This window comes from Larimichthys crocea, chromosome XXII, assembly GCF_000972845.2.
Source record: "Larimichthys crocea isolate SSNF chromosome XXII, L_crocea_2.0, whole genome shotgun sequence".
In the NCBI taxonomy this organism is placed as follows: Eukaryota; Metazoa; Chordata; class Actinopteri; family Sciaenidae; genus Larimichthys; species Larimichthys crocea.
In genome coordinates this window covers 13,566,214-13,577,553 of record NC_040032.1, presented here as the reverse complement: position 1 = coordinate 13,577,553, position 11,340 = coordinate 13,566,214, and the positions used below count along the sequence as shown (strand labels likewise).

General features: G+C 40.8%; 1 protein-coding gene across 2 annotated transcripts; it reads left to right on the top strand.

The window, feature by feature from the left end:
- The first annotated feature begins 1,527 nt into the window (after positions 1 to 1,527).
- Positions 1,528 to 6,364, top strand: spns3 (SPNS lysolipid transporter 3, sphingosine-1-phosphate (putative)). Of its 2 annotated transcripts, none has more exons than XM_010742884.3 (13): positions 1,528 to 1,679; positions 2,440 to 2,692; positions 2,771 to 2,836; positions 3,114 to 3,250; positions 3,529 to 3,680; positions 4,049 to 4,115; positions 4,199 to 4,341; positions 4,442 to 4,594; positions 4,700 to 4,889; positions 4,979 to 5,044; positions 5,136 to 5,234; positions 5,336 to 5,507; positions 5,966 to 6,364. In XM_010742884.3, the coding sequence occupies exons 2-13, from the start codon at positions 2,461 to 2,463 to the stop codon at positions 6,046 to 6,048; spliced, it is 1,560 nt and encodes a 519-aa protein (XP_010741186.2). In that variant the 5' UTR covers positions 1,528 to 1,679; positions 2,440 to 2,460; the 3' UTR covers positions 6,049 to 6,364. The 2 variants fall into 2 exon arrangements, with proteins under 2 accessions (XP_010741186.2, XP_019110967.1); XM_019255422.2 differs by having other exon boundaries at positions 1,535 to 1,683.
- Positions 6,365 to 11,340: the final 4,976 nt, after the last annotated feature.

The window sequence follows — 11,340 nt, the reverse complement described above, 5'->3', positions numbered from 1 at the left end:
ATTTGCTTGCTTTATTTGTTGTGCTGCACCTATAATTTCCCCCATCAGATCATTTAGGTCATAGTCCATAGGCATAAACACCGAGGCCCTCTACAGTGTGGACTGTAATACTCACAGTGGACACTAGATGACAGCAACTGACTTAACAGTAACTGATCTTAACCTTTATGTGTTTTAGTTGCGTTCACTAACACTAACTAACTACCTGTACTTGCTACTAACTACTGCTAATAATTCCAACAATGGGGAAAAAATCATCACAATTTAATGAAAAAATCAGTTTGGGAAAAATAGGCAAGTTCTGACTTGTTATATATTTATAGTTTCTATATAATTTTTTTAGGCTCTCATGTTTTTCTCTTCTTCCGTTGAGATAAAGTGGTATATTCATTTCTACCAACACCTTAACACATCTTAAATAGCACCAGTTTCCACTTTTTTAAGTGTGAAGGAGGAAGTCAGTTTTATTTTTTATCACAGAGGCTGTTACATTTGATCAAGGAAGGCTAGAAAGCCACTGAACTAGCTGACTCTGAGTCAATGCTTTAGGGTCAGTTCTTGGAACATAGGTGACTTTGTGGGAATGTAGATCTACTATAAAATGTCAGTGTCTGACATGAATATACGGGTTAAATAATAATGTTTACAATATTACCAAGATTTTAGCATTCATCATCATTAGCTCTGTATTCAGAGTGCCACCAAGAGATGTGGTCTCTTAATGATTCCCCAAACCTGCTGATAAAAACATCATTTTTAAGAGGTCAACTGTTGAGACAGAGGCTTTTCTTTCACAATGTGCTGTTAAAGATTTGAACCTTTGCTATCTCACAGGAAACCAGCTGTTTTACTGTTCACAATGGAGAGCTCAAAAAAGGTGAAGGACATGTTAACCAGTCTGGAATTCACGTGAAAATTGGTAGAGGGTTGTTTTGTAAGCAACGGTTTGTAAGGAATGATCAGCGACATTGTGCATTATGTCATGTATGAGACGCTGTTACATCTTGTACATTCCTGAATTTATGCCTTTTCACGCTTGAAGTCATGCATATTTTCATGATAAACAATAAAGTGTTACCCAAGCTATGGGTAACCTTCCATGGATGAGAAGGTACTAAAGACCCAATTTTTCACAGTCACAACATCACTTGACTGCAATGAAGACAGTTAAGCAATACCTAATAATACCCTTACACGTTTTTATTTATAGCATGCCGCTGATGAAACAGTTGTACGGGTGTCACACCACAGTTTTTACTTGTACTTTCATTTTGTTACGATTCATTTGTTGCACAAGATTTTGCACGAGATTTAGTCAGACATTGCATTATCTTTTTTAAAATGCTAATATACAAAGAGTTCTTGCTTCACTTAATCAGATATTTAACATTTTTATTATTTCCTCATTACAGGAAAGAGTGAGCGAACAATGATGATGATATGAAGTATGATAGTTGACCTGTTTACAGCATTACATCACAGTGGAAGTCTGTCTGAAGACATATGACCAACCCAGAGTGGGCTGGTCCTTCCACTAACTTAATATCTCTTGAGGTATTTCAGAGCTCAGGCCTCTGTTAGCTTCTGCGAGGCTCAGAGACACACCGGGAGCCACACTGTCCCATGATAACTGGAAAAATGAAATGAACTGAGAAGAACACCTCATCCATTAACAACAAGTACGTGAGTCTATTTCTTTTAACAGAGGCAAACTGAAGATTTATATCTCTGTTATGTGAATACATGAACAACTTTATAAGTGTCAGTATGTGTGAAAGGGACAGATCTTAGGCCAGCCAAAGTTTAAACAGTGTTAACTGTAGTCTACTGAATTCCACCACTGAAATACATCTGAAATTAACTGCTGCTGCTTTTATTTAAAAATCACCTTAATTACTGACAAAAATGTGCTAAACTGGTGTGCTAAGAACTGTAAGATAGCAGAAAACTTTACTTTACTGAGAAATCGCCCTTCCCCTTTCTCTGTATTTTGACATTATTTGTGTGCAACAATTTGATCCTGCACAGTTGTGTAATTATCTCTTGTGTCAAGGACCGTTTCTTAAGTGTTTCCACAAACCACATTAACTAACTTCCCCCACCAAACCATGTTACTTGTGGGGCACATGACTTCAAAAGCAACGCATAAGAAATGTGGCACACTTTTCATCATGTGCCATTAGGTTGATAGATTTACAGCGGGATAGAAACAGTCACTTATTGTTCAGTGATGTAATCAGACTTTATTTTAAAGATGAAAGCAAGAGGAGCTGCAACCTCCCCCTCCTCCAACCCCCCCACCCCAGTATAATTCTGTCCTCTCACTGAGCTTTATTGAGTTGTCTAATTACACTTGTTGCCAAACTACTGTGCAAATGCTGCAACAACAGAAAATAAAATGATTTCTCTAAAACTAGGTCGTTTATTATCTGTTTCCAGGTGAAGAAAGAGCTTATCACCATGGAGCCAAAAGTATCAGTGACATCTCCCCAGGACAGGCCGGTGCCTCGATGGAGTCTGGGCTCCAACTCTGGTCTACATTATGGCTCTTTTGTGAACAGCCTTTCATCACTTACACCACAGGCAGACACAGATGAGAAACCAGCCATATCCAAAAGACGTTCCTATGTAGCTGTAGCCGTGCTTTGCTACATCAACTTGATCAACTACATGGAACGATACACTATAGCAGGTTAGATGAACACATGACAACAATCATTTGCTGCTACTCTCCTGTGCACTTACACATAAATTGTTTTTCTATCTATAGGTGTCCTCCTCAACATTCAGAAATTCTTTGAGATAAGTGACAGCACAGCCGCACTCCTACAAACAGGTATGATGACGACTTGATTGTGTCAGATAAGTGTTGAAACTCTGAGAGCACACATTTCACACCTCATTACTTAAAATGAACTCCTGTAACAGGGTTGCAAGTGAATTGCAGGAAGCTGTTGACAGAGATGAAAAAATACACTCACATAATCACATTCACAGATCTATAATTTAATAGTTTCTGGGGGTTATTTTGAAGCGTTTCATGAGTGGGTTGCCACTCAAGTCAACTTGTCACATTGTAAAGAAGGAATTCATATTTATTTCTGTACTTTCAGTCTTCATCTGCAGTTTCCTGCTCTTGGCCCCTCTCTTTGGTTATCTTGGAGACCGCTACAACCGGAAATACATCATGATTGGTGGTTTGACTGTCTGGCTTGCAACTGCAGCTGGAAGCTCATTTGTCACTGTGTCTGTAAGTGTGAAGGTTTTCACACATTGTGAAGCCTTGAAAACAAGAAACAAGAAATGAGAACATGTTGCCACTTCCTTCTATTTGTGCTATTGGATAAAACATGAAGTAAAATAGATACACATCTCTTTGTATTCTGCAGTTTCTTTTAGAAAATGTGCATTGTTAACTAATTATACTGTTCTCAGCTGTAAGATTGACATATGTTAGACTGTGAGAGGATCCTTGTGGGTTATTTGGGTCTGAATCTCGTTGAACTGTTTCCATCTCGATCTCTTTAGCACTTCTGGCTTCTGATGCTGTTGCGAGGCCTGGTCGGGGTAGGAGAAGCCAGCTACTCCACCATTGCTCCCACCATCATCGGTGACCTCTTTACTGGGGGTCAACGGAGTGCCATGATCTGCATCTTCTACATCTTTATCCCCATCGGAAGGTGAGAAACCAAATCATTTTAAATAATTGATCAGTGATGATGTGTACGATTTAGAGCTTCCAGGTTCAACGCAGCACTTAAACTCAGAAGATAATTTGATGTTTCTATTGCTTTATCATGCTGTGAGATCAGAGCCATCACAACAACATCAAGTTTAACTGTGCAAGATAGTTTTCATGGTGTTAGAACATGGCAGATAATAGTGTAAAGTATTTTTTGATGAACCGACTCCCACATCATTGACCTCTAAACAGTTTAATTTAAAACCAACTTGCAAAGATGTTTGTGTTTCTTTCTTTAGGATGTGTCTACCATTGTTAGGCTTGTTTTTGGTCATCTTTATCATTCAAGCGGTTTGTGTTTTTTAGTGGTCTTGGATATATAACTGGAGCAGGAATCGCCACTGCCACAGGGGACTGGCGCTGGGCTCTCAGGGTGAGAACATTTTCACATTTCAGTAAATGTTAGCCGAGCACTAACAGATAGTTTGACAGTGATATTTCCCTGTTTTTTTTTAGATCACTCCCATCTTGGGTGTAGTGGGTATGGTCTTGCTGATCTTTTTATGCCCTAACCCACCCAGAGGTGCTGCTGAAACCCACGGAGAGGGAGTTACAGGGCAGAGCCCTTACCTGGAAGATGTGAAGTATCTTCTAAAAAAGTAAGACTTGGGAATTAACAGCTGGATTAACATGACAGACTGGTCGAAACTGGATTTTAGAGGTCAGTTTAATGATCTTGTTTTGTTTCTCCAACCCTAGTAAAAGTTACAGGTGGTCAACATTGGGAGTGACGGCTACGGCCTTCCTCGTTGGAGCCCTGGCTTTCTGGACACCTACTTTTCTGTCCAGAGGTCAGGTCCTTCAGGGACTCCAACCACAATGCACTAAAGAACCCTGCAACACCACAGACAGGTGCAGCATGATCTTTGACCTGCATCACCCTCCATGCACTTAATTTTTTCCTCAAAATTGCAAGAAGGTTTCAAACAATGCTGTCCGCCTCTGCTCCCTGTACAGTTACATCTTTGGAGCTGTGACCTTGGTGACGGGCATTATGGGAGGGTGTCTTGGCACTCTTTTATCTAGACGGTTCAGGGACAAGGTGCCAAACGCAGACCCAATCATCTGTGCAGTAGGCCTGCTGGGATCAGCCCCCTGCCTCTTTGTCGCCATCTTTGTGGCATCAGCAAGCATTCCTGCTACTTATGTAAGAGACAAATTTCTGTCTTTGCTGGTGTTTTTATGTCAATTATGGAAATGTATCAATTGATCCGTTGCTTAAATGTCTCATTTCAGGTGTTCATTTTCTTAGGTGAAGTACTGATATCGCTGAACTGGGCTGTCATGGCTGATATACTGCTGGTGAGTTTTTGTGTATGTGGTAATAAAAAAATAAAACCGTCTGCTGAGGCTTGAAGCCAATGATTTGTTTGATGCTGTCTTTTTGTTTCAGTATGTTGTTATACCAACCAGAAGATCCACAGCTGAAGCTCTCCAGATTTCAGTCTGTCATCTCCTGGGTGATGCTGGGAGTCCTTACCTAGTAGGAGTGGTGAGATACAGTTCCACTTTCCCACTTCTCCAAGCTTAAGTAAACCACTTTTTTCTGTATGTCATTGAGGATTAACACTGTCTTCACATCTGTGCCGGTAGATTTCCGATGCTATATCAAAAACTAAACCTGAAAGTTTTGGTTGGCGCTTCCATAGTCTGAAGTACAGCCTCCTGATCTGCCCATTTGTTGGAATCCTGGGTGGACTATTTTTCCTCCTGACCTCCTTCTACATTGCTGAAGACAGGACGGCAGCTATGCGATTGGTTGAAGGTACTTTTTTTAACTCTTCTACTTTGGTTAAATGTTAAAATGTATGTGTGGATGACACACGGGTGCACTAGTAAGTCCCCACAGTTGTGTTAATGTCTCAGTGTCCAGAAAATCCTGAACAATGCCTCTCTATTCAACTTACTTACTACAAGATGGCACCATCCTTATCCAGTTAAGAATAAATTCTCCTCATCTGCACATATGCCCCTAAAAACACACTGCCAGTCTAGTTTAGAAGCAGAAATGGGCCAAACTTGATAAAGACAACATTGTGTTCCTAGTTTGGAGTTGAGTTGACCTCATTCTCTCCATTTTGTTGGATTGTTCATTGTTTTGTGAGGCAGCTGCACCAGCAGGGACACCTTAATTTGTGTGTGTACCTGGTCACTTAATTTCCACGGAGTGTTCCCTACTCTAAAATCTTTCAAACATGTATCTCTCTCTCTGTGTGTTAACAGAAGATCCACCTCCACCACCTCCTTCAGATCCCACATCTGAGCCCTCCATGGAGCTGAGCACCCAGGAGATTAAAAAGGAGTAAAGCTGGACAATGCAAAGCAACCATTTACCTGTACATACCTAAAGTTAAGTTAAAAACTACTGGTGTAGACAGCAGGATGTTAAAGATGACTTGAAAATATCTTTTTTTTTATGTCTGTCAGACCATCAAATGCCTTTTTTAAAAATGTTGAAACAATAATTTTGTATTTTCTACAGTTTACTTTAAAATCTGTGCAGCATGCAACAACCCCTACCACTGGACCCACGATAATACTACCAACCATTCAGGTCTGCTGTGCAGTATTGTTGAAAAGTAAATGCTTTTAAATTTCAATAAATTTTAAATTGTTAATGAGCATTGTCTTCCTTGGAGACTGTCTGTCTGTCTATCTACCTAACAGGCGACACCAGAAGCTCTTTAAAAAACTAGATCTATATATGTATAAATAGACACTCTATAGCTGGTAGGTATATTTGTTCATTTATATTTTAAAGTGCACAGGCGAAGAAATCTCAAACTTTCTGTAAGTGATACTGCAGCCCCAAGACCAAAAATTGCTTTGCTGACACCAGGATTTCAAAATGTCCAGGTTCAGTACTGTATACCTATCTTTTCTTAATGATTCTCCTGAATTTTGCTGACAGCCATCTAGACTCATGTGGCCAGTTTGGGCTGCACAACCCTCATTTTTCAGCTAGGCCATAAACCCGAGGCAGAATAAGCTGAATTTGCTCAGGTATCCACACTGAAGATGGTCAGATTAACCTCTCCATCTATTAATGTTGCAGCCAGGATGCAGCTGCTGTCTCCTAATGAGGATCAGAGGGGCCTCTGGCTGAACCACAACATATGCACATAAGGGAGTTAGAGATGGAGGATTTTCATTCTTCACTCTCTGTATTTACTGTAACAGTTGCTGGGCATCCATCTCATAAATTCCAATTTCACTTTCCCATTTTAAAACACTTGTCCATGCACTGTTAAAATATAGAGAGTATAAAGTGTTTCTGTTTCAAAAATTATAATAAAGTGTTTCCCATCATTCGTTTTTCAGTGTGTCCGCTAGGTGGCACTGCTGTATTACTGTAAAAATGCCACCATGAGGCTCCCAGTTGTCTCTCACTAATTCATTTGGCAGATGTTCACTAGGACCTCCTGTAAACTGCCCTAGAAACAGTAATGTTTGCAGCCACCAAGGCAGCACATACATAATGTGCAGGTTTACTGTAATATTCCTGTGTGTCTTGGGAAGCACTATTACATGTAATGATCTTACCGATAGGATAAGATTTCAGTAATTAGCATTGCTGATATAAAGCAAGTCGCAAGACAGTGTTATACCCAGCAAGGGTTTAGTTTTTAATGACTAATATTTTTTAAGAAAAAATGCATTCACACAAAATAGAATATATATAGATATATACACAGAGATAAACGTGTATACTCCTGAATCCTATAGGGAGCTTTTATGTGATTTTATGTTTCATTTAATACATAATTATTGACTTTATTTCACCATTTATGTTGATATGTAGACACCCATCACCTCCACCTCCACCTCCACCTCCACCATTCAACCACACCTACATAGTATAAGCACCACAGCATAAACAAACATAGGGTGTATACATACTCCAGGATGGGCGGATGTAAACCCAACCCTACCAAAGCAAAGACAGTATAAGGGCATGGTCATAATACACATACTGCTATGATAAATACACGTACAGTCACATAAAGGATAGAGCCTGTAGCCTGAGTAACTGTATTCTCAAGACCAAAACAGCAATGTCAAAAATTTTTGTATTTATACTCACCTCCTATCATCTCACACTTGGTAAGGGATTCAACATTTCTTCTCGTTTTAAAGAATAGTTGTTTCCAAACATCATAAGTTTTCTCATTGTTTAGTAACAGCAGGTGTGATATGAAAAAAAAGTGAAATTGACGGGGAAGTAACATGAGCACAACAACAGACTGAAGTCCAGAACTTTTAGACTTTTGCACAAGCATAAACCCCAAATCACTCATTAACCATTTCTCTCACATGTTAGAGGATCTCCCGATAAATAAAACTGACACGGATGCCTCCTACAGTTGTCTGATTAATGTGTTACCGTGTAAAATCAACCATGTGCGTGTCTACACTTAAACTCCCTTTAGGGTGTTTACTTTTGATATTCGTTGAACCCTGAAACTGTGAGTCTGTGACCTCTGCTGAGTTCATGGAACATGATAGGTGCTAACATCCATCATCTTAAGCACGGCTGCCCTTGACACAGACTAGCACAGACCAGATAAACGGGACATTTTTACATACCCTTGTATGACAGCCGCCTGTCAATCAAAAGCTGTTCAGACTGTTGCTGTCGAGGTGTCCCCGGGTAAATCCTAACAGCTGCATGTCTCCATTGTTTTGTACTGGAGTAAACCACACAGGGAGGTCAAAGGTCAATGCCCTTGTCACTCTCGGGTACAAGGTCATGTAATAATTGGGCTGCATTGTCATCATCGCATCGGTTACACCCTTAATAACTGCTGAAGTCTGAAGTGCAACCACTGTGTAGCAGAATTTATTTGCTGATTAATGACATTTCTGACCAAACATTTCCTACTAAAGTGTTGAAACTGTTGACTGATCTTGACATTTAAAGACGGATGAAAGCTCCAGTTCAAGGACGCTAAGCCATTGTTAAAGGTTTAATTGCTTTATTGTGGAACACTGGTATTTCCTTTTGTTTTTGAACATTTCAGCCCTAAGCATGTCATTTTCCAGAAGTTATGCGATTACTCAGTATGCTGAGGGAATAGATCGGGCAGCAGGACATGCATGTGGAATAACAAGCGAGCACACACGCATAGTAAAAGGTATGTGGAAAACATTCTCGAGGTAACAGTTTAACCTGCAATTAAAACACAATGGGTATTGTGAGCAAAGTTTCTGAGCACTTTATCTGCATACCTCTGAGTTTCCCCTGTCAACCCTGGCTGTACAGGAAACTGTCACAATGGCTAATAAATTGTCCTGCCGATCAATGGGGTAGGCCGGATACAGTCAGTGTTTGCTCTGGGATAGGGAACATTTTAGCCGTGAAAACAGCAGTCACACAAAACAACACGCTGATATGTACGACATGGGAGCACTCAACATTGAATCAGAATGCTGTCATGATATCAGTAGTAACCAGGAAATTTCTTCTTTGGCAACTTTTTTGTCATTTACCCGAACAGAAGAGACGGCTCCTCCGTGCTCGTGTTATTCTCACCCTTCCACGGATCAGCAGCAGGACATTGATAAGAGGAGTCGAACCGCATTTGTGGATGTGAAATTGCACGTCCGTCCTTATCACGACTAAACTGCTGCAGGGACATGACATCATACGGAGGAAGAGCCTTCTCCACCCCTCTGTGTGGCCCCTTATTTGGAAAATTACATCATATGGGGCCTTCCTGCCTTTTACACCTCATCTAGCAGGGAGAAATGTTTTACTTTAAAGTGACCAGACAAGAAGAAGAAGAAGAAGAAGAAGAAGAAGAAGAAGAAGAAGAAGAGACACTCCACTGCACTGTTATTTGTGTTATTTGTGTATTTGAAGTGTGATGCAAGAACAAAAGAAATGTGTTGATTGGACTGTTTGTAGCTGATAATTCACACTGGCACACATGCAACATTTAAAAAGAACTGGCATCAATTAGCACAGGGGTTTAAGAATTAAATATTACCGAAAGAAGTGTTATTTTCAGCTTGTGTGAAAAATGTGATATTTTTAGTATATGTCCTGCTTGTGTGTGATTACGTTTTTTGATATAAGGCTGCAGAGCAGATCAATCAAGCTGTTTCTTACTGTCATGCAAATGACTTTGAGTGGAACAGCGAGTACAAATGTGGATTACAATGGCAAAGCAGCCAAATCTGAGGTTTGCCGTATAATGGCATATGCACATTCTGGTCCTATGTATTTAGCATTCCTGTTTCAGAGGCTCGCTGGCCACTGCGCTGGAGAGAGCTGATTCACAGACACAAGCCATGGCAATGGGGTAATTACAAAGACCCATGCAGTCTATAAATATGAGCTACAGCACCACACAGATCTGGTCTCACTGCAAGTCAACCTCAGCTACATAGCAGCTCAAATTTCTCCAATTAGGCAGAGCTTGATGTGAGCTTTTCAGTCGCATAAAGAATGCAGCCGGAGGAGGATTCAAACAATGATCAACATGATGATATCGGGGCAGACAGTGGAGTCTGGGATGGTTTTACCTCCCAGACAGATCAACTGAGACTGATGACCCATGACCAAGGAGTCCAGCTTGGATGGAGCTGTCCAATAAATAATTAAATGAGCAGATTAAAAGACGCTGTCTCTGCCCCCTGAGCACTATATTTAGTCCCTGCAGTCTCTCTGCCTCCTGCTGCTACAGTGGACAGTATAGCCCCCCAGATCACACTTCCAAGGAGCGGAGACATCAGCCCAGATCTATTCAAATCCTCAGCTGCTCTGCTGCCAGACACTCTGTTGCTTGAGTTGGGCAGGAGGGCGGAGAGGCAGGATGAGGGGGGGGGCTGCAGTAACTACAGCAAGCTACTGTCAGGCACAGACAGTCCAGAGGTCAGGAAGTCACAGTGGATGAGAAAAGGTCGGAATGGCACAGGCCACACCTTGAGATTGGTCGAAGACTAGACGGCTCCGGCTCCAAAAACAAATGTATGTGAGGAGAGTGGAAGTGGGGTGGTCCAGCGCCACCAGATATGAATGACGGCGCCATGGCCTCTTTGTCCGAAGTCAGGTTCTAACAAGTGTTGATGATAACAGTTCAGTCTTTAGAGGGACCATCTTCGTTAGCTTGCTGTTACAGATAATTGAATTTTTTTGTTTTTCCCCTGTTGGGCACATGAAAAGATTCCGGTAATATTATGGCATCACTGAAGTTAGTGAGGGCATATCAGCTTGACCCCTTATGAATAAATGGAATAAGAGCTTTACAGTCCACTCTGCTCACTGCCTGAACTTTGAGTCAAACATTTCTATCAATGGTATGAATTGATTACATGGGTCAAACAGAAATGGAACAAGTTCATTTCTCTTGAGAGAATAAAACAATTGCAGAAGATAAAGAAAAATTAAATTAGCTGAACTGAAATGGGCTGCGTATAGAGTCAAATGTAACATGATAGATTACAAACGATGCTTCAAAACTAGACTTGTACATTTTCTGGTCTTTATCAGCAGAAGAAGCAGGACCACCCTCGGGGGCCCCCAAGACATCTCGTGGAAGTAGAGGTGAATATTCTCCTTGGGCCTGTTTAAAACAGCACACAGCTCATCAGAA

What these genes read in the sequence shown, in the direction of transcription:
- spns3 (XM_010742884.3), top strand. Translation starts at nt 2,461, where the DNA reads ATGGAGCCAAAAGTATCAGTGACATCTCCCCAGGACAGGCCGGTGCCT. An exon ending in CCCTGCAACACCACAGACAG is followed by an intron (nt 4,595 to 4,699) that starts GTGCAGCATGAT and finishes CTCCCTGTACAG; the next exon opens with TTACATCTTTGGAGCTGTGA. An exon ending in CAAGCATTCCTGCTACTTAT is followed by an intron (nt 4,890 to 4,978) that starts GTAAGAGACAAA and finishes GTCTCATTTCAG; the next exon opens with GTGTTCATTTTCTTAGGTGA.